This window comes from Eumetopias jubatus, unplaced genomic scaffold (genome assembly GCF_037043125.1).
Source record: "Eumetopias jubatus isolate StellerSeaLion01/CBP00866 unplaced genomic scaffold, mEumJub1_p1.0 scaffold_10, whole genome shotgun sequence".
NCBI classification, from domain to species: domain Eukaryota; kingdom Metazoa; phylum Chordata; class Mammalia; order Carnivora; family Otariidae; genus Eumetopias; species Eumetopias jubatus.
The window spans coordinates 85,978,832-86,002,759 of record NW_028274816.1 but is presented as its reverse complement, the minus strand read 5'-3'; the positions used below and the strand labels follow the sequence as shown (position 1 = coordinate 86,002,759).

Here is a 23,928-nt window from a genome sequence, read left to right as displayed (position 1 = left end):
GATTTCTTTTTAAAGATTTTGTTTATTTGTTTGACACACAGAGAGAGAGAGCACAAACAGGGGTAGTGGCAGGCAGAGGGAGAGGGAGAAGCAGGCTCCCACCGAGGAGAAAGCCTGAGGCAGGGCTCGACCCCAGGACCCTGGTATCATGACTGGGGCCAAAGGCAGCCGCTTAACCCACTGAGCCACCCAGGCGCCCTGTCCTAGATTTTTTAAACCATTCTAATTTCTAATTTCACGTATTTTGTTAAACTACCCGAACAGATGCACTCAGATTTTGTTGTAGAAAATATGTTCACGGGCGCCTGGGTGGCTCAGTCGTTAAGCGTCTGCCTTCGGCTCAGGTCATGATCCCAGGGTCCTGGGATCGAGTCCCACATCGGGCTCCCCGCTCAGCGGGAAGCCTGCTTCTCCCTCTCCCACTCCCCCTGCTTGTGTTCCTGCTCTCCCTGTCTCTTTCTGTCAAATAAATAAATAAAATCTTAAAAAAAAAAAAAAAGAAAATATGTTCACAATGCCTATGAGGTAATAAGATATCTTATTTTAGTTGTAAATTATTGGGCAATTCCCAGCAGTCTATAAAAAGGACTACAGTCATTCAGAAAAAATAATTAACTTCGATAAAAAGTTTTGTTTTTTTTTTTAAATACACAATGTGCTAACATTTGCTATTAGCCTCGGGCTTGGTCATATGCATACAGCACCCTCCATGTGGCCGTTGGGGGCTCCCTCAGTTGGCTACTCTGTCCTTTGACAATGCCTCCATCATTTTGTGAGCACTTCCTTACTTTTTAGAGTCACAAGATATTCCAGGTTAATCTTATGTTTTTCTCCGTCCCTGGAATTGATCGTGTCTCCAAAGAGCCCTGGATTTTTTAGAGAAGTCTACTTCATACCATTATGTACTCACTAATCTTTCACTAATGAAGACTTGATCTGTTTCTAGTCTTCACAATTACAAACAATGATGCCATGAACATTCCTTGAAAGGAAACTTAATAGGAAAAAAGGCTGAAAAATAGGGGGGGGAAAAGTGTGGGGGAGAAAAACAAATTAAATGCACTAATTCAGTTTTTATTTAGGAAAGAAAATGCTCCAAATGCCAAAGCCCTGCTTCAAAGAGAAAGGATATTATTTTAGATAATCTATAATTAAGATAGAAAAGTACTCATTTTATACATTAGCAGATATGTAATATTTGTGCCAAAGAATCAAATAATAGTTACTATGGAAACCAACATCTGGGGTCATATGAATAACTCATTTACAGCACTACATGAATGCTTTCTTTTATAGATTTTAGGACTCTTATATTTAAATTTCAGTTCCTTTTTATTTAATGTCTGCTTATTTTCTCAGCTTTCTCTACTTCCCCTCTTCTCAGATGTGTAGTGTGTCCAAGACTTACCAGTGGGTATTTTTAGACTGGTGATGCTTTAGAACATTTTCTTAAATCAGTGTCAGGGGAGAACAGTTTAGTCTCGGCTTGAACGTTGTGAAATGAATACAAATTTGCCTATTTAACCAGCCCTGAGACAGACTGTATTGGGCTTGCTGTGGACCAGAACGTCAAATGAGCTATATTTACAGCAGTAAAACCTTTTTTCACTAATTTCCCATCCAGTCCTCGTGGGGAGTCAATCACCAGTGTAGAAAGACTGGTGATCACAAAGCTGATAACATGTGAGACACTCTTTTCACATACATCAAAGATGTGAAGGAGACACTAAGAGGGTGTCACAAGATGACCTTAACACAAAGATGCTCGGTGTCCAGGTTTGGTTACCAAAGGAATCAATCCAAGAAGGCAGTCTATTTATAGTCTGTTAACTCCTCTGCAAGGTTCCCTGGCAGGAAGCACACAGGACCAATGTCATGGCTATGTGACATCACATCTAACGTTGACCTTTTCCAAAATATTTAAACCCTAGGATGAGATTATGCCCAGTTAACCAATTCTCTCCGATCACCCTAACAGGTGATAAGAAAAGCATGAAAAATCCACTGCAGAGTAAAGCATCCACCATAAAATCACACAGATCTGGGTCAATGACCATTGCTATGTACTGCTTTGGTGACAACTGAAACCTACCCGACTTTCAGTTCCCCACTGAGAGAAAGCTTTCACCAAGACACCACCCCCCCCCAAACAGGACCCAGATAAAGCACAACCCACTCATACTGTGCTTCTAAAATAAAAGTACCTTCCTGAAGATGAGCTATTTTTAGCCATAAAGGATTTTGCCTAACACCAGATAATTTTAAAGGGGGTTAAAAGGGAAAAAAGAAGTGCTTTTATTAAAGCAGACAGTCATCTTTTCCCTCCAGCAAGCTGGTAAATAATGACTAACGGTCAGAGAAACTACTCCTTTCAGACAAGCACTCCATTCTAGACGCCTGACTTCCGGATTTCATCTGGTCAGAAGACTCATAATCCAGCTCACAAATAAGAATCCACTTTTAAACAAGAGATTTTGAGATGCCTGACACTGAATATGCCCAGAGAGACACGGACCGGTATTAGTCGAAAGAGGTATTTTAAAATACACCACACATATTTTTTTCTGTCCCCAAAGAAGCGTATGAATGTTCTAATGCCACCAAGTATTATTTTCCAGTCATTTTTCAACAGGCCAATTACTAAGACAGGCAAGAGGAACAAAGTCTTCTTCATTCCATATTTCAAAAACAAAAAAACCGTAAGCTGGTCTTCAAGTTGAAAAACTCCAGGCTGTCCTTCTGTGCTCCCACTGAAATATACTGACTCTAATACGACATAAATAAGGTCCAAGATTAATTACAAGAGTTGTCAAGTCTCCTCTCATATTCCTGGAAAGAAAATATGCTCTGGCTTGAGAAAAAAGAATAACAGTAGGAAATACAGAAATAGTTAAGTTTACAAGCCAATCAATGACACGATTCTCAGCCCTGGTAAGGTCTGGTGACTTTGGCTAGGCTATCTATTTGCAGATATATCCCTAGGAAGAAAGCCATTACTCTGAGTCAGTAACCCTATTGAGATTTTATTTTCTTCAGCTAACCATGAGATTTGTAAATCCCATATAATCAGCACACAATAAAAACCTACAGCATATGTTTTGATAACTTTCTTTTTTTTTTTTTAAGATTTTATTTATTTATTTGACAGAGACAGAGATAGAGAGCAGGGACACAAGCAGGGGGAGTGGGAGAGGGAGAAGCAGGCTTTCTGCGGAGCAGGGAGCCCGATGTGGGGCCCCATGCGGGGCTCAATCCCAGGACCCTGGGATCACGACCTGGGCCGAAGGCAGACGCCTAACGACTGAGCCACCCTGGCGCCCTGATAACTTTAATTTCTAAGTTATTAATATTATGATCTGTATTCTGCAGCTAATTTAACAAGGTGACATTCGCTCCACTTTGTCCTGCTAAACTTCCAAAAGTTTTGAGAGCTCTGATTATTCTTCAGTCACCCTTTAACAGCAGTGAATACCTAAGGTTATATAACCCAGCTGAACTACTTTATTTGGCTCCTATGAAAGCCTAAGCTCATTGAAGTATGCTATACAGTGAAACCTAGCAGCTACAACTATAACCTTTATAGGCTGAATATAAATGGTGGATCTGAGACAAAATGCACATATTACAGTATACCAGGTGCAGAGTCCAACTCCAAGGTCAATTTTTGTCACTGGTTTCCCTCTCCTCCTGTGTTCCATCCCCATCCCTCCCTTGGCCTCCTACTTGAGACCGCCGCCTCTCTCCATGTCCACCACCTGTCACCTCTCAGCCCATTCTTGCACATCTCCACTCCTTTAGCCACATCGTTTAACATCTCCAATTTTCCTCTTCTCAGCAACTGTGTCTCTATGGCTCTTCCTCTTTTTACTGATTTCCCCCAGGCTATTAAGACCCTGAGCTTCTGATCACCTTTCAGGGCCTGTCGGGGTGATTCCAGGTCATCAAGAATAAATAGGTGTCCTGGCATTAACCATAAGCTTTCTGAGACTACAAATAGCCAAGTTACAAGTTTAAACATGGTACAAAACAAAGATTGTACAATGAATAATAATTCTCCAAGAGGCAATACACGGTCACATCACCTAACATCGTTAATCTGATTCCTAGGTTTGTTATTCTTGGCCATTAATACAAAGATTCTTTAACTGCTACTTAATAATCTGTTAAGAAAGCATAGCTCCCTAATTAAGTGGGAAGTCAAAAGTTCAGCAAGGATTTAGTGACTGGCTTCTAACAAATAAATTATGGAAAAGGAAAGATGTATAGTGGGTAAACCTGACAGACACCACCTTGACCAACTGATCAAGGTCACCATCGGCAGTACTAAGATGAGCTATCATGCACCTCTGAGGTGATGCAATCAGGGGAGCACTTACCTCCTGGTAGTTTTCCCCCAAATCTATAACCCTGGTCTAATCACAAGAAAACACCTGAAAACCAAACCAAGGGAAGTTCTACAAAATGCCTAACCAGTACATCTCAGAATTGTCAATGTTATGAAACATAAGGAAAAACCAGGAAACTGTCACAGATTAATGGAGATGAGGAGATGTGACAAGCAAAGGTATGGTATCCTGGATTAGATTCGGGAACAAAAAAAGAGACATGAGTGGAAAAACTAGTGTGGTCCTAATAAAGTCTGTAGTGGTTGTTGTTTTTGGGGGGGATGGTTTGTGAAAAGAAAGCTGAGTAAAGTCTGTAGTTTTAAAAAATAGTAATGCACCTATGCTAATTTTTAGTTTGGATAAATGGACCATGGTTGTGTAAGAGGTTATTCAGCAAGAGACATGCTAAGATGCAATGGAAAGAAGGATCTCAAAGTAGCAGGTATAGGTCTCAGCTCTTGTACTACTGGTCATATAATTTCAGACGAAATTATATTTCAGATGAAATTACTGTACCTAAGTCCCCACTTCCTTACCAGTAAAATATGCTTACTATTAGCTTCCTCATAATTTGTGAGATTAAGGGCTCTATTAATCAAGGCCCAGTTAGGAAAACAGAAACCACACTGGTTATTTTAATAGAGAGAATTTAATATAAGGTACTGGTTAAACAGGCATTAGAGAACTAAAACAGGAGAAGGGGACACTGAGCTGACAGCAAGTGACCTCAGGAAGCAGCTCCCTCCCCTTTGAGCTGAGGGGACAGAGAGGAGAGGTGGGGGTTATCAGATCCCAGAGGCCTGCTGAACCTAGGACTCAGAATTTCTCTTCTTCTTTTTTTTTTTTAGATTTTATTTATTTATCTGACAGAGAGAGACAGCGAGAGCAGGAACACAAGCAGGGGGAGTGGGAGAGGGAGAAGCAGGCTCCCCGCTGAGCAGGGAGCCCGATGAGGGGCTCAATCCCAGGACCCCGGGATCATGACCTGAGCCGACGGCAGACGCTTAATGACTGAGCCACCCAGGTGCCCCTCTCCTCTTTCTTTTAAACATATTTTAAGGTATGGGTTAACTGAGGATATACACTTGTGGTGTTTCCAGCATTTAAAATGTTAATAAATAGAAAAAATGGCTAGGGACTACATTCTCTTATTATAGTAATCTTTACTGCAAAGCTCATTTATCAGTGCTGCCTTCTAAAGACTGACTTCTGTAATAATCGGGGCTGCTATTTTACCTGACGGGCCTGGCAAGACCATTTTAGAGATTACAATAAGTGTGCTTCTTGGGGATGCTACCCTGTACATGTAGCGAACTGTTACTGGACTCAGAAGTCTTTGACTTTTATAGAATTGGTAGAACAGTTTCATTACAAATTAAGGCCACTATGCATCTCTTTAAAAGCTGAAAAAATGAACCAAATTTTTCTCTGAAATGCAACAGCAATAAGCATAGTTTCCCGTAAGGTGGTGCGTCCGATGACAACAGGAAACAGAGGTGAGAGTGTGTACATTTAGCTTCAGTATGTTTCAAAGAAATTTCGAGGAAATTCCTACAACACAGATGCTTTAGTTTCACTGCTGAATACCACTCAGATCTTTGTGTTCTGGTTTAAGAAACAGCATTAACCAACAAACCACAAGTTCAAGTGTTTTAGTGGCACTTTCCGAGTCAGCAAAACTTATGTCATAAAGTTCCTTTCTCAGAGCTTCTGTGAAACTGAACAACTCATGTATCACGTCCTCCCCGTGTGTGTGTATGTCTGCTCTTCCTGCCAGATTATAAACTTGAGGGAAAGATCCAGTTAGAGTTGTCTTTGTATCACCCGGAGTGATTAGACCAGAACATGGAGAAGATAGAAATGGGTTCAAATACATGAATAACATCTTCAGAAAAGCAGAGCATGTGCCCATGATGACTCTCAGGATTCTGAATATTTGCCCCTCAGGCTAAAGGGCAGGCTGGCACAAAGAGTGTTCTTCACAAAGTAACTGGAAAACACACAGTGCCAAGTGTTTTTTAATAAAGGGTTTGTGCATCAACATTCATTAAGTTTAACTAGGCGCTAAGACCTTCTGGTCTTGCCAGTGAACTGCATGCGGGAGCAGAGAATGAAAATAAGACTATTTAATAAAGTAATGGCAACACCAGGAGCTAGAAGACGCAGTTTCAGGCCTCGATTCTTGCACTTACTGATAAGTGAGATTTCAGGTGAGTAATTTATTGTTTCTGGGCATCAGTCTCATCTGTAAAATGGGATTTACAGCCCTCGTCTATCTCCTAGGGTAATTAAAATCAAATAAGAAATGTTTTAAAGAGGGGCGCCTGGGTGGCTCAGTTGGTAAGCAACTGCCTTCGGCTCAGGTCATGATCCTGGAGTCCCGGAATCGAGTCCCGCATCGGGCTCCCTGCTCAGCGGGGAGTCTGCTTCTCCCTCTGACCCTCTTCCCTCTCATGCTCTCTATCTCTCATTCTCTCTCTCTCAAATAAATAAATAAAATCTTTTAAAAAAAAAGAAATGTTTTAAAGATCATACAGTGCTAATGAAAATATTGTTGATCATTAGTGATCATTCATGATTATCATTAGTGATAATACTATCTTCTTTTTTTAAAAAAAGATTTTATTTATTTATGAGAGAGAGACAGAGTAGGGGGAGGAGCAGAGGGAGTGGAACAAGCAGACTCCATGCTGAGTGCCAAGCTCAATGTGGGGCTCGATCTCAGGACCCTGAGATCATAACCTGAGCTAAAACCAAATCGGACGCTCAACCGACTGAGCCAACCAGGCACCCCGATGATACGATCTTCTTTAAAGAATTCTACCTGTAATACAGCTGTGAAGGCACGCATACCTCAGAGATACTGTGGTTTCGGGTCCAGACCCCTGCAATAAAGTGAGTCAAATGAATGTTTTGGTTTCCCAGTGCTTATAAAACTTATGTTCATACTATGCTGTAGTCTATTAAGTGTGTAATAGCATTATGTGTAAAAAAATGATATAGATGCCTTAATTTAAAAATATTTTATTGCGGGCGCCTGGGTGGCTCAGATGGTTAAGCGTCTGCCTTCGGCTCGGGTCATGATCCCAGGGTCCTGGGATCGAGTCCCACATCGGGCTCCCTCCTCCTTGGGAGCCTGCTTCTCCCTCTGCTTCTCTCTCTCTCTCTCTCCCTCTCTCTCCTCCTCTGTCTCTCATGAATAAATAAATAAAATCTTCAAAAAAAACATTTTATTGCTGGGGTGCCTGGGTGGCTCAGTTGGTTACGTGTCTGACTTTGGCTCAGGTCATGATCTCAGGGTCCTGGGATCAAGCCCCGCTTTGGAATCCACTCAGCAGGGAGTCTGCTTCTCCCTCTCCCTCTGCTGCTCCCCCTGCTTGTGCTCTGTCTCTCTCTCTTGAATAAATAAAATCTTTAAAAATATATGTATTTTATTGCTAAAATGCTGACCATCATCTGAACTTTCAGTGAGTGAGTCATCATCACTTATCCCAGATCACCATAACAAATATGATAATGACAAAGTTTGAAATATTGTAAGAATTACCAAAATGCAACACGAGACATGAAGCGAACAAATTCTTTTGGGCTTGCTCAATGCAGGATCGCCACAAACCTTCAATTTGTAAAACACTCAACATCTGCGAAGCGCAAGAAAGTGAAGCGCCATGAAACAAGGTATGCCTGTACTTAGGAAAATGAACGTATGAATGAAATTATCAGCAATTAGATAAATATCTCTTACCTATGAATCCTAAAGCACTTGGAGTAAATAGCATTAGGATGTATCTATCTCACTTTGTTGTGACCCAGGAGAATTACTGCAAATCTGCCACATGCTCTATTAGAATTTAACCTCTCAGGAACAGCGGGCTCTCAGGGGGACATATAAATTCCTACCACAGTGACCGGAAGGCTTGTTGAGGTTCTCAGCTCATGACTGGAAGGCAGTGGGAGGTAAGCAAGGTTGTGACCCTGGCAGTCTGTAAAGTGAAATGGGAGGTAAGCAAGGCTGTGGCTCTGGCAGTCTAACACACAGGACTTCTGCAGCATGACCCAAAACAACCACTAGCCACTGAAGAAAACCAAGCTTCTGTCCTGCAGGGAGACAGACGTACCTGCTTCTGGGGAGCTGGGATTAGGGACTGAGGCTGAGGGCTGCCGATAACAGAGGCCAGGCTGCCCTGTACCCCTCCCGGCACCCTATGCACCCCCAGCTCTGCACCTCTCTCAGTGGTGTCTGCCAACGGACAGGGGCCGCCTGAGCTGTGTAGACAGCCGGCCTCAGAGAGAGCACTGGCATGTCTATGAACCACTCCTCCTTCCTTTCTTTTTAAAGATTTTATTTTTATTATTTATTTGAGAGAGAGAGTGGGGTGAGGGGCAGAGGAAGAAGCAGAGTGCCCGCTGAGCAGGGAGCCCAATGCGGGGCTCGATCCCGGGACTCCAGGACCATGACCTGAGCCAAAGGCAGACGCTTCACCGACTTGAGCCACCCAGGCGCCCCCCTAATCCTCCTTTCTAAGACACACTCTTTTTTTTTAAGTCACGTTTATTGAGATCTAATTTTTTTTTTTTTTAAAGATTTTATTTATTTATTCATGAGAGACAGACAGAGAGAGAGAGAGGCAGAGGGAGAAGCAGGCTCCCAAGGAGCAGGGAGCCCGATGCGGGACTCGATCCCAGGACCCTGGGATCATGACCTGAGCCGAAGGCAGACGCTTAACCATCTGAGCCACCCAGGCGCCCAATTGAGATCTAATTTTCATCAAAAGTAAAATTCACCCTTTTTAGTGTACACGGTTCTTTGAATTTTGACAAACACATACAGCTACGTAACCACCATCATAATCAAGATACAGAACACTTCCATCGCCCCCAAATGTTCCTTCGTGTCCTTCTGTAGGCAACCCCACCCGGCACCCAGTCCCTGGCAACCACTCATCTGTTTTCTATCCCTATAGTTTTGCCCTTTCCAGAATGACAAGACACATTCTTTACAATGCTAACATAAAATACCCAAAGGCCTCTTTCAGCTCACACACAACACCGTGTGCTCCATTACCACACAAGCCTCTTGTGTATGTTAGGAAGAGGGGAGAAGCCAGGGCTTGAGGGGTACGAAGGGCAACGAAATTCACTGCAGCTTGAGATGCCAATACACCCTCTCCCGAAAGCAGGACACATCCTGGTGAGATGGGGAGCAGCTCTGTAAAGTCCAAACACAAAAACCCCATTTTAAAGTGTCTCCATATAAACATCCTGGTCTCCTCTTCCATGATGGTACAGCACTGGACAGAACTACATTTCCTTCCAGTTTAGAAGAACTTCCGGTGTTAAAGGAAAACATGAATGACTGTAGCTGGAACTGAATATAGATGAACAAGAAAATTCTGTTAAAAGCTAAAAAGCTTGAGTTTCAATAGGATGTTCTTCCTGTCAGATCTGGCTTGACCTCACATTGAGTTGTGCGGGTCTCAAAATACTTAAGTTTTACTGAATTCTGCAGGAAGCACTCAAGAGCTGTGCCGGGCTTGGGTTAGGGTCAGGGTTCTCCACCATGTGACCTGAGACAGCTGTTAGCCAAGACTACAAACCTACTGCAATACATAAATACGTCTGACCAACATGATGTATATCTGAAACTTACACAATGCTACATGTCAATTATATCTCAACAAAAATACATAAATTCCAAGAAAAAGAGAGAGTGGAAGGCAAGCAGAGAGTGGGAAAAGACATATGCAATATACTTATTTGAGAAAGGACTCCTATTTTCTTAGTATTTCCTTACCAAGAAAGAAAAAGCAGATAAGCTAATAGAAAAACCAAACAAGCTAATAGAAAAGATTTGAACTGACGCTTCACAGAGGAGGAAAACAAATGGACGATAAACTTATGTAAGGATGCTCGACCTCATGAATCATCAGGAAAATGAAAATTAATCATACACACCCACCAGGATGAAAAAGGTGGAAAATACTAAGCGCTGGGGACTCTAAACCAAGCTGGTTGGAGGAAAATTGGTGTAATTGCGTTGAGAAACTGCTCAGCAGTATCTACAAGACCATACTCCCGTGCCGAGGCAATGCCAGTCCCAGATACACTCAGAAGACACATGCATCCATACGCCCCTTGAGATACATACAACAGGATGGTCAAAGCCCCACACAACAGAATGCCAAATGCTATAAACCATCGTGTGGATGAACTATGGGCACTCACACACGGAGCACATGCACAATGAGAATAAACAATCGCTCGACGCAATGAAATAAGCAAATCTCACAAACGTTCTTCGTGAAAGGAACCAGACATAAATGGGCCCGTCTGTATGGTTCCACTTATAGAAAGATCAAATCAGGAGAGAAGACAGGATAGCGGTTACCCTGAGTTAGGGGTGGCGATAGGAAGAGGGATCAGGGGAGCTTCTGTGGGACTGGCCGTGTTCTAGTTCTTGATCTGGATACTGGTCATAGAGGTGTGTCTGCTTCATGAAAATCAAGCATACATGTAGGATTTGTTACCTTTTGGTGTATCTCTTATACGTCAATAAATACCACTTTTTAAAAGGACAAGCCAGGGCGCCTGGGTGGCTCAGTCGTTAAGCATCTGCCTTTGGCTCAGGTCATGATCCCAGGGCCCTGGGATCAAGTCCCATGTCGGGCTCCCTGCTCCGCGGGAAGCCTGCTTCTCCCTCTCTCATTCCCCCTGCTTGTGTTCCATCTCTCGCTGTGTCTCTCTCTGTCAAATAAATAAATAAAATCTTTAAAAAAAAAAAGCAAGGGGAGAAAAAAAGCAAGAGCAGAAGTGAGAACGAGTTGCGCAGCGATGCTCTCGCGCCCCTCCTCTACCCTCTGTGTTCCCGTTCTCCAGCTGCTGAGAATGTTGGCAACAAACAGCCCATAGCTGCTCCTTCTCCAGCAATTAGGAACCAGAGCCTCCTGGTCCAAGAAAGTACCCCTGATCTCTCCTTCATCATAGCACCATGGGGCCATCAGCGGCCAGTGAGACATGGGCAAGGGCATACAAAAGGCCAGGCCCCTTGCCTCAAGATAGGGCGACTCTGCAGTACAAGTTGTACTCCAAAGCTTTCCCGAGGGACCAGGCTGAAGTGAGTCTCTGCCAAGACCACATCATTGTTCACTTTTGCTCCCCTGCCCCTTCTGGCTTCTGCTATCCACATTCCCAGGAGAGCCTTCCTTCAATAAATAGCTCTCACAAAGATCTCCATCTCAGGTTTATTTCTAGAGAAGCTGCTATCAGCAGCTGCCTAAGGAAGTGGACTCTGCAGGTGGAATTTGGGGGTAGGTTACCCACTCGCCCAGATGGTCCCTGGTGTGCTGTGGTGGTGCGACACAGGGCAGGGGATGCACTGGCTGGTTTATGGTCTCTGGTACAGGAAGTAGAGGAGAAATGGAGATAATAAAACCGTAGGAGTGGGAGGCTGCTATTAAGAGCCATCCATTCATCGAAAAGGGAAAAAGCCAGTCTCGGATGCAGCAGTCAACAATTTAAGGCTGAGTGTGACAGTCAGCCAGCCTTCCCTGGCAAATTTTAAAGACAGTCATCTCCTAAAGGCATGGGACCTAATTTTAAAGAATGGCCGAACCAAAAAGAAGGCTGAACTCTTAGTCCAGGTAAGTCTAAGAAGTCAAAGTCAGGCCCCAGTGGGGAAAGAGTGGCCTCTAAGGCTTGAGAAGGGGATGTCTATGGACATTCACTTGAGAACCGTGAACCCCAGATTCCCTGGACCTGCAAAGTGGCCGGCTTCCTCTCCTTGGAAGATAGGGGAATCCCTCTTGCTTGAAGATGACGCAGCGGTCTCAGACAAGACAAGACAGTGCTTGCCCTACAAAGGCGCTGCCCCATCTTCCCTCCTGGCCATAGGCCATAATTAGGGTCAAATCTGAGTATCACTCACCTGGGGCCTGAAGGCCTGCTAAGAGAAGGGGGAGTTATTATGCCAAAGATACGCAGGCCCAGGCTAACACAGGCACAGGTCGGAACAGTGTATGTGGGAGTGGTCTGAGGGTGCTGGATCAAGGGATGTGGAATACAAAGCTGGATGAGGGAGAGCCTGCTGGTGTGGGGGCATATTCTCGTGATACAGAATTAACACCGTGGCAAGGGCCCTGGGTCTAACCTGCGCTGGGGAAGGTGGCCTCATGGGAGCTCAGAAAAGCAATGGACCACACTAATGGATTCCAGAACCTGCCGCAGCAGTTGTTGGAAGAAAAGATCAAAAAGTGTATAGGAGTTGGCACGCTAGGATGGGTCTGCCGCACAGAACCGGAAAAACCCACTAGCTGGCCATGTCCTTTGGGGGTCTCGAAGATAGTCCTGTTACCAAAGCCAAGACTCTGTGGCTTATATTGGTTACCAACGTCAATCCTGCCCCAGGAATCGGGGCCATCTTCTTTGTTCCCACTGCAACCTGAGATCAGACTGCCATCGAGTCTCCTGTGGGCATCTGGTGCCCCTTTACCTGTCCTCACGACCCTCTAATTCATCCTCTATACATCGTCTGAGTGAGCTTTCAAAATGTGTACTCTAGGACTCCCAGTTTAAAACCCACTAGTGGGGGGCGCCTGGGTGGCTCAGTCGTTAAGCGTCTGCCTTTGGCTCAGATCATGTTCCCGGGGTCCTGGGATCGGTCCCCGCATCGGGCTCCCTGCTCGGCGGAGAGCCTGCTTCTCCCTCTCCCTCTGTCTGCCGCTCTGCCTACTTGTGCTCTCTCTCTATCTCTGTTAAATAAATAAATAAAAATCTTAAAAAACAACAACAACAACAACAAAACCCACTAGTGGTTCCCCATGCTTACAGGAGAAAAGTCCGAAGCCTGCAGGAAGGCAGACAAGGCCCCTCCCTCTAGGCCCAGCTCCACAGCCCTCTGGATGCTAAGCTTTTGTTAGATGGAATCATCTGGAGCACAAAGCCCTCATCTTGTTTAGATGCCTGTGTTAACCCTTGCTCTTCAGCCCCTCCTCCAAGATGTTCTCGTTTCCTGGCTATTGGAAAAGTTTCTTAGTTCAGGGATGCACTTTATCTGCCTTTGTGTCTCTAGTGTTTAACATTAGCCTGGAATATCACAGGTGTCCAATAAAATGGTAAACAAGGGGCACCTGGGTGGCACAGTCAGTTGGGCATCAGACCCTTGATTTCCGCTCAGGTCCTCATCTCAGGGTCATGAGACTGAGCCCCACATTGGGCTCCGTGCTCAGCGTGGAGTCTGCTTGGGATTCTCTCTCCCTCTGTCCCTTCTGCTCATGCTCTCTCTCTAAAAATAAATAAAAATTTAAAAATTTTTTTAAAGATTTTATTTATTTATTTGACAGAGAGAGAGAGAGAGGGAACACAAGCAGGGGGAGTGGGAGAGGGAGAAGCAGGCTTCCCGCCGAGCAGGGAGCCCAAAGCTGGGCTCGATCTGAGGACCCTGGGATCATGACCTGAGACAAAGGCAGACACTTAACCGACTGAGCCACCCACACACCCATATTTATTTATTTTGGAGAGAGAGAAGGAGAGGAAGAGAGAGAATCTCAAGCAGATTCTGTGCTCAGTGCAGAGCCCGACGCAGAGCTCAATCTTATAACCCTGAGATCACCACCTAAGCCGAAATCAAGAGTCGGATGCTTAACCAACTGAGCCACCCAGGTGCCCCCCTTTCTATAGCTTCTATCCATATAACTATACCCTGAAGTTTACATACCAGAGAGAAAACCATGATCCCCATCTTACATCTCAAAGCAAGGCAGTAGATCTAATATGGAACGCCCTATTTCTCTAGACTTGGCCAATGCAGCATATGTAGCTAAAAGAAGGAGCAAACTTAGTTGACACTTTTTGCATTAAAAAAAGAAATCTAAGCAGTAGTTTCAAAGTATCTTCCCCAAGATACTTATTAACGACAAAGAGAAAGATGGTAACTCTACCATGCAGAAACCCATGGTGAATTATATCTCCATAAAGCTCTTATTTAACAAAGTAATACAGATACAATCAGGGTCAGGCACAGGCAGAACTTCGGAGGTGCTGCCGATGTTCCAATTCTTGATCTGGGTGGCGGGTACAGGCTGTTTATGGTTTCTTTAAACTGTAGATACATGATTCATATATTCACATATAAATATTTCACAATTCACAATAAAAAAGTGAGAAGAAAAACAACAGAAAGTAAGTTAAGGGGCACCTGGGTGGCTCAGTCGTTAAGCGTCTGCCTTCGGCTCAGGTCATGATCCCAGGGTCCTGGGATTGAGCCCCACGTCGGGCTCCCTGCTCAGCGGAGAGCATGCTTCTTCCTCTCCCTCTCCCTGCTGTTCTGCCTACTTGTGCCCTCTCTCTCTCTGTCAAATAAATAAATAAAAACTTTAAAAAAAATTTTATTTGAGAGAGAACAAAAGTGAGAGAGATCACAGAGGGAGAGGGAGAAGCAGACTCGCCACTGAGTGGAGAGCCCAACTTGGGGCTTGATCCCAGGACCCCGAGATCATGACCTGAACCGAAGGCACAGACTTCACTGAGCTACCCAGGCACCTCGAATCAAATGTTTCTAAAGGTAAATCATTGCATATTGACACCAGTGGGATGCAGCTACCTGGCTCCAGTCCTCACCATGCTTATTCTGATCTTTTTGTTATGCTCCACAAGCCCCCAACCTCCCTCAGCAGGCCACACCCTTCCTGTAGTTCACTAAACAATTAAGCCATTATTTTATGAATTTCCTTAACTTTCCTATTCCATATATTTTCCTAGAACTGTCTCCTCCCCTGCTCAGCAGTAAGTAGTCCCTTTTCCTATTTTTACAGAAAATTTAAATGCTTGTTTTAAAAATAAAAATGTGTTCATTAGAAAAAATTCAAATACACATATCCACATAGAAGAATACAAAGTCAGAAGTACCTCCCCTCACTGATGTGCCCCAATAGTTACCACTGTGACAGGGTAAAATGCATTGTTCTCAGACGTATTTTGTGTACCTACAAATATAAATACACAAACATACGTATATTGTGACACACTGTTATTCTGATCAGAAATGAATCAGGTTCCACATTATACATAACAACTTGCTTTTTTCAGCAAACCATGTGGTCATGGACATATTTTCATCTCAGTGGGTACAAATCTACTTTATTTTTGGCTGAATACCAGTTGTTTTTTTTTTAAAGATTTTATTTATTTGACAGAGAGAGACACAGCGAGAGAGGGAACACAAGCAGAGGGAGTGGGAGAGGGAGAAGCAGGCTTCCCGCTGAGCAGGGAGCCCGATGTGGAGCTCGATCCCAGGACCCTGGGATCATGACCTGAGCTGAAGGCAGATGCTTAACGACTGAGCCACCCAGGCACCCCCTGAACACCAGTTCTTAGTGTAGACACACTATAATTTATTTAACAATTCCTGCCTGATGCGTGCAAAGCCCACTTCTGGTGTCAAAAGTGAATCAGTGTTGTAGCAGAATATAAAGGAGGGTGTTTCTCCTTTATACAGAGATTCAGAGAAATGAAATCGCTTGACTTTTCTTTCTTAAGATTTTTATTTATTTATTTATTTAACAGAGCTAGAGAGAGAGCGTAAGTAGGCAGAGCGGCAGACAGAGAGGGAGAAGCAGGCTCTCTGCCGAGCAGGGAGCCCGATATGGGGCTCGATCCCAGGACCCTGGGATCATGACCTGAGCCGAAGGCAGCCGCTTAACAGACTGAGCCACCCAGGCGCCCCATAAAGTCGCTTGACTTAAAGGGTCTGCATAACTAAAAATATAAATACCGCCAAACTAAATGCCAAACATAGTGGCAGTACAATTTATGAAGGAAGAAAGATGAATAGCATGCAAAAGACAAATAACTCAATCTACAATGCATACCCACATACCCACAGAAAAGAGGCATGTTCTTGCCACAGGCTCTTGTATGTCCTGCTAAAAATTCATATGTTGAAGGCCTAACCCCCAATGGGACCGTATTTGGAGATGAGGCTTTGGGGAGGTAATTCGGGTTAGATGAGGTCATAATGGTGGGTCTCTCAAGATGGGATTAGTGCCCTTAAAAGGAGACGAAGAGGGAGAGAGCACTCTCTTTCCAGCATGTGAGGACCCAGCAAGAAGGTCAATTACAAGAAGGTCCTCACCAGAACTAAATCTGCCAGCACCTTGATCTCGGCCTTCCCAGCCTCCAGAACTTGAGCAATGAATACCTGTTGTTTAGGCCCCTAGTTTATGGTGTTTTGTTTCAGCAGCCCGAGCAGTCAAACACAGGATGCCTGTATTGTGACTGACCCATCTGAAGACACTGGGGCCTGGGCACAAACCAAACTGCAGATAAAACCCACACACAGCAACCAGTCTAAGTGTTAGCTGTCCCACAGAGGTTGCTCCTCATGTCCCCAACTACTCCCTGACTTCAATTCACACTGCCCACAATTCTTGAATCTGCACCATCTTTATTTTTAATGCCACTATTCTAGCTCAGGCACTTTGTATCTTCTTCCTTAACTAAGACAAACCACTACCTAATTGGTCCCTCATCTTCTGTCTTTCCAATTCACTCTCTACACCATGAGGTGATTTAAAGAATTAACTTTCTAGGGGCACCTGGGTGGCTCAGTCGCTAAGCATCTGCCTTCGGCTCAGGTCATGATCCCAGGGTCCTGGGATCGAGCCCCACATCGGGCTCTCTGCTCGGCGGGAAGCCTGCTTCTCCCTCTCTCACTCCCCCTGCTTGTGTTCCCTCTCTCGCTGTCTCTCTCTCTCTCTGTCAAATAAATAAATAAAATCTTTTTAAAAAAAATTAACTTTCTGAAAGGTCAATCAAATCATAATAGCTGTCATTCTTTGAATTCTTAAAATGTATCTGCAAGATAGGTATTTTTATAGATGGGGAAACTCATGGCCAATACATTAACCAACACCACGAAGCTAGTCAGTGGCAAAGCAACTCGTGACTATGACCTTCTTTAGTGCCTTATGGAGAAAGGCATAAACTTCTCAGTACAATCCTCATGACCCTTCAAACATGGGCCCAGTTTGTCTTTCCAACCTCAGCTCTCACCAACATCCCTCAAAATTCAACCCTTACAGCCCACTCACCATTCTGGAAACCCAACAGGCACGTCTGCATCTTAGTTGCTTCCTTACATTGCTTGTTAATTCTGCCTTAATGACCTTCCCAATATCCACCTGGGAAATCCTGCTCACCCCACCCCGTCCAAGGAGTCATCTCTCAGAGCCAGTGTCCTGGGTAGAAAGCATCCTCACTCCTCTCTGCTCTCAGAGCACTCTGGCCCTGTCTCTCATACAGTCACATAGAACTTACCAGGACACGTCACAGTCATGGGCAGTCTGCCTGCCCCATCATACTGGAAGTGCCTTGGGGCAGGGGCCAAGTTTTTTTTCATCTTTGCACTCCTGGTTGTTAGCACAGTATATGATTTGCAAATACTGAACAAATGAATGGCACCATGACTGACACAAAGCTCTACATGTGTAAAACTCTACTGCACAAATGGATATACTGTCAAGTTCCTTTAAATAACTTGCTCTCAGGGCGCCTGGGTGGCTCAGTCCATGAAGTGTCTGCCTTCGGGTCAGGTCACGATCTCCAGGTCCTGGAATCGAGCCCTGTATCAGGCTCTCCGCTCAGCGGGGAGCCTGCTTCTCCCTCTCCCTCTGTGATCACTCTCACTTTCATTCTCTCTCAAATAAATAAAAAATAAAATAAAATAAAATAAAATACCCTGCTCTTCCTGCACACGTGTGAATAAAGGGGCTCAATTTACAGAGACTTGATTGGGTGTATCTCTATTAGGGGGAGAAGAAAGGCCCACCTGTGTGCACCTTGGTTCTTAAGGCCAGCTGTGCAGTCCTGGCTGCAGGGAGCATGAGGAGGAAAAAGCTCCAGCGGCCCAGGAACAGAACACACAAGATAATGTGGAGTATCAGGGGCTTGACCAAAACTCAACTACTTTCCTCAAAGGTGAGAGGATACGTTTGGACTCAGGTATCATTTGATTCTCTGTCAATCCTCAGTTCACTGAGCCTCTAAATAACTTAGAGTTTTAGCAGTAATTTACCTTGACAAAAGAAGACCTAGCTCAGTAAAGGAGCAAAAAATCAGCACTGGCTCTTCCCCACCTAGGAAGGGGAAGGATGGTCTTTATTTAACATTTTATAACTGTGATGCACAAACACAGGGATCTTAGCTCCTCTAGATGCAGGGATCAGAGCAGAAAGACCTTCAGAAGCCCTGTTCACTACTTAAGACAGTTACTTAAAAGCCAGTGAATATTCTCTCCACCGAAAACTCTCAGTAGCTGCATAAATAACCAACCTGAGGGGATAGCAGTGTAGCCACCATTGCTCTGGGCTTCTTTTTATCCAGCAATTCCAAGGCATTTTTCAAGCATCACATTCCTATAAAGTTAGAACTCTCCCCGTTTACACTGGGTAATTTGAGAGCCTTAGCGATAGATCTGCCAAGGTTGCAAAGGGTTTAATGGTAAGATGTAAACAAAACCTGAAATCTTGATTCTAACCTCTCTTCCACCATCCTTCTAGGTATATGCACACTCTCGTTCTTTAAATCTGACCCTTAGGACTTGATACTAAATTTGACTTTGACAGATTATTTTAAGTGTAGACCAGCAGGGCTCCGGTACAAACTATAGGCCGAGTGATACGTTTGCAGGAGATACTTTTAAGTCTGATCTGTCAGAAATGACAGGAAAGACCACAAGTCCCACAAGCCAAGAAGTCTATGGTATTTATATTTTATATAACAATTTTTTTAAGATTTTTATTTATTTAAGAGAGAGAAAATGAGAGAGAGAGAGAGCACGAGAGGGAAGAGGGTCAGAGGGAGAAGCAGACTCCCCGCTGAGCAGGGAGCCCGATGTGGGACTCGATCCCGGGACTCCAGGATCATGACCTGAGCCGAAGGCAGTCGCTTAACCAACTGAGCCACCCAGGCGCCCCAGGGACATGTTTCTAGAGAGTAGAAGTCCATTCCTCAGAAATCAAGCTACAAGTCCATCCCCAATCTCTGGGCCGTCCCCTAACCAGGTGTGATGTGCAGTAACAGCAAAACACAGAGGTCACAGCGGCAGATGGAATTACATACCACATAGCAGCTCTCCCAAGAGATACTCCAAGAGATCATGTCCCTGCCACTAGGTCTACTTTTAGATCTCTCTCCGCATCTCACAATTCGTACTTGATGACCTACTTGGACAGACTCACCGACGTGATGTGGACAGAGATCCTGAGCACACACGCCCTGACGAGCAGCAACAACAGAGCGCTTCAGCCTCTGGAGCTGGACTGCTGGGTTCAAATCCTGATTCAACCACTTACAGGCTTGCTGATCCTTGTTTAAATTCCTGGTGCCCATGTTCCTCATCTGTCCAATAAGGACCTGCCTCATCAGGGTGTGAGGGCAAAATGAGAGGACACAGATGAAGAGCTTAGAACAACCAGGCCTTGCAAACAGGAAGTGTCCCGTAAATGTTCGCTGTTACCACTATGGAATAACGTGTGGGGAAAGAAAAGGGAACGTGCCACGTTCATTCCGTGTACTACAGTTCGAGCTGCCTATTCGAAGTTACTCTGATTTGATGTCTTTTGGAAACATTTGCTTGGTACAGCATCAAGCATATTTAATGATGACTACATAGAAACAACAAAAAAAAGTCCAGTGTTGACACTCCTTGGGAAAAAGTCTCAAGTGTAAGGTCAAAGCTGCTCAGGGCTTCGGGAGGAGCTCAGTCTCTCATGGGTTCACAGAGAAGTGTCAACGAGGCAACTGAACTGGGAAGGTATGCCAGCCTGCAGAAACCTCCAAATGACCCCAGGGAAGCATTTATTTGTCTTTAAATAATCTCTATGGCCTGAAAAGTTCAAAATTAAAAACAAAACAAAACAAAAACCCTATTCTGACACCAGAGGGAAGGAAACAGAAAAGGAGTAACCGATGCAAATGGCAAGTCCCCATAAGAAGAAAGGGCCGTTTTCCAAGCACGAGCTGACTCCCGCGGGGGGAGGCAAAATTCTTACTGGCTCTATCAAAAAAGAAAGATCCCTCTACTCTAATTGCTAAGGCAGAGTAACAAAATCAAAGAGCAGACATTTGGGGCGCCTGGGTGGCTCAGTCATTAAGTGTCTGCCTTCGGCTCAGGTCATGATCCCAGGGTCCTGGGATTGAGCCCCGCATCGGGCTCCCTGCTCCGCAGAGAGCCTGCTTCTCCCTCTCCCATTCCCCCTGCTGTGTTCCCTCTCTCGCTGTGTCTCTGTCAAATAAATAAATAAAACCTTAAAAAAAAAAAGAGCAGACATTTGATGAGCATTAGTTGGCAGGACTAAACGTGAAACAGAAAGGATGGGGCATTTTGAAAGCACTCCTGAACTGTGAATGAGAGGAGGGGGTCACTCCAGATACAAAAGAAAAAAACAGTGGAAACATATCATTAAAAAAAAAAAAAAAATTCTCCAGGTCACTTGTCTGCCTAAAAATCTTCACTATTCCCCACAGCCTACAGGAACGAGTCAAAAACCTCTGGAGGCAATGGAGTCCTCCACCTACCTTTCCAATCGTGTCTCGCCATCAGGAAACGTCCACTCCCGCCAGACTGGCTTCTTTATTTGTTCCAGGGAGAAACAAATCATGCTCATTTCAGCTTTGTATCCCCAGCGCCTATCACAGTACCTGGCACATAGCCGCTGCTTGGTAAATGTTTGCTGATTCAACAACAATGGGAACGCTTTTAGGCCCGTCCTCTGCACCTCTCTCCTGCAAAGCCCCTTCCCCACCCCACTGGTGAAAACCCAGGCATCTCCAAAGCCTCGCTCAACGCCCTCCACCTCTCCTCAGCACCAGCAACCTGCGCACGCCGTCTTCCTCTCCTGCTCTCAAGCCCCACAGCGTCCCATCACTTCAGACCTCTGCTGCTATTCAGACATTTCCTGTTCCTATGTTTCGTCTGCCCCATACACTGGGAGCTTCTGGAGGAAGGCAGGATATGTTGAAGCAATGAGAAGCAGTGGAAAAGTTACTGATCTTCGGCCATGCAGACCTGGTTATTTGACTTTGGGAAAACTTCATGTAAACACTTAGAACAGTGCCTGGAACATAGCATGCGCTTCGCAAACGCTAGTATTGTCATTACTCGTTTCTTGGAACCTCAGGTCTCCCTCTTATAAAATGGGGTAAATAATAAACCTTCTGGGGCGCCTAGCTGGATCAGTCGGTAGAGCACATGACTTTTATTTTTTTCAAGTTTTTATTTAAATCCCAGTTGTTAACACAGTGTAATATTAGTTTCAGGTGTAGGATTTCGTGATTCACCACTTACATAGAACACCTGGAGCTCATCACAAGTGCCCTCCTTAATACCCGAGAACAAGACTCTTGACCTCGGGTGGTAAGTTCAAGTCTCACACGTTAGGCATAAAGCTTACTTAAAAAAAAAAAAAGGAGTAATGATAAATCTGTCAGGTGGCTCCTTATGAAGATTAGGAATAATGTCTGAAAAGTCTCGAGGACCTTCCTTGGCTCACAGCGGCTACTCACAAGCCATATGGCAGCCATTCTTCCGAAGCCTCAGCTGGGTGCAGAGAGGTTGCTCCGTAAGAGTTTATGGAATGAGTTGAATGAACAGAGACATAGTCTAATATCAATTCAGATATCAAGGGAAAACTTTTCGGTCATTCATTCAACAAATCTTTAAGGGCTTGTCAGTATGTACCAGGCTTTGTTCTAGGTGCTGGGGTGCAACAGTAAAAACACCTCCTGTCCTGTGAAGTTTACATTCTAAAAGAGAAGGCAGATAATAAACAGGGCGAGACAGAAATAAAATCCTATATGCTGTTAAGGTGTTATGAAGAAGGAAAAAAGCAAGGTGAGGATGCGCTAGCAGAGCTGGGAGGGAGGGCTGTCTGTGGAGGTGGCATCTAGGCAGAGACAAGAATCCGTAGGACAGCCAGAGCATGTGAGATGTCCTCACCCTTAGGCAGACTCCAGCAGCCCTTCCACAGGTCAGCCTCTAGTGACAAGAGACCCACTGCCAGCAAAGGGGCTGTGGTCTGGCTCCCAGGGCCCCTCTCAACTCACACCAAGCTATAGACACTGATGAGCCAGTGATTACAAACTTTATAAGACTGTTTGAATTGGCCACCGAAGCCCCACCTGGAAGTAAACAGGTTATCACCATACCGTTACTGGTCTGTTCCCCAGAAAGTTCAGATCACTGTTCTCTCCAAATAGGTAACCCTCAGGGTGCGTGGAGTCAAACTTCTCTCCTCCCATAATGAAGTGGCTGGCAAAATAGCTTCCTAGACCGGGAGAGACAGAAACATCAAACAGAAACCAGTCACGCTAAACCAAGTAAAAAAGCCAACTCAAAAAAAATGTTAACCCTTCAAACAAATAATTAGTGTAACTGGTAACCCCAAGAGAATTGTCTCTGGATTTGGGACAGTGGCACAAAATCAGCAAAATCATAGCAGTGAGAACCCAAGATACCCAACATAAATAGATCAATTTTCCTTTTAACATTATTAATTGAATCCTTATCATGATCTGTCTACAATACCATCCGCCAAAAGACCAGAAGGCCCCTCAGTGCACATTCATGAACATATACATGTATTTTGTTCCTGTTTTTTTTCCCCCCTTAAACTTGAAGTGGTTACTTTCTATCCTCTGTATATTCAGGAATCTTAACTACAGGTATCAGCCTGTATACACACACATACATTTCTTTGCCTGGATTTTCCTAAGCCAGCTCGTACCTATACACAGAAGTCTCAGTACCTGCCTACCACTACGTATATACCTCTATAACCCTTTCCAATGAAGGCTCTTCCTTTTTCATATGTGCTTCAAAATGATTGTTAACAGGAAAATACGAATGTAAATAATACAGCTGTCCTTGCCTTTACCTACCAATTGCCACACAGATTATGGAGTTTAACAAGGCAATAGTTCAGTGCTATGATACAGATACACCTGCATGCACACACACGTGTACACACACCCTCAGTCTCAAATTCACTAACTGTGAATGGCCAGGGTTTCAGGGATGTCAGTTACGGCAGGTGCTCTTTGCCCCACTCTGACTAGCCAGGAGGCAGGGATATTTCTAACACTCTAATAACTAGAGGCGATCAGCAGCCAGGGGTCAGAATCCCCGTCTGCCTCGCCCCCCAGACAGACGAGGAACTGTGCCAGGACATGACAGCACTGGTAAGTCACCATGGGAGGCCTAGGTAACGCTGCGAATTCCGTGCGGGAATACTTTCCAACCTCGATGACTAAATGAATGCCTCTTAACCCAAATTTCTATAATCTAAATACTCCCAGGAAGGTAAGCCATCCGAAGGGAAGGACTTATGTCACAAAACGCCTTCTCAAGGCTCTCCTCACATACCCCAATTCCTGGATTAACCCAAAGAACTTCTGAAACAGTGAGAGGCTTCATCGTCATCTGTCACACGGTGAGGGTATAGATACATTTTCCAAACCAATTTCAACTTTGGTTGAAAGTTTACTGCAG

At 44.6% G+C, this 23,928-nt stretch overlaps 1 protein-coding gene across 7 annotated transcripts in view; it reads right to left on the bottom strand.

Moving 5' to 3' along the window:
* Positions 1-23,928, bottom strand: part of RNF157 (ring finger protein 157) — a 77,336-nt gene that overhangs the window by 33,280 nt on the left and 20,128 nt on the right. For all 7 annotated transcript variants that reach the window (XM_028112331.2, XM_028112334.2, XM_028112335.2 and 4 more), the window contains exon 2: positions 22,587-22,705. In XM_028112331.2, the coding sequence (XP_027968132.1) occupies positions 22,587-22,705 (119 nt within the window). The remainder of the gene's footprint in view (positions 1-22,586; positions 22,706-23,928) is intronic.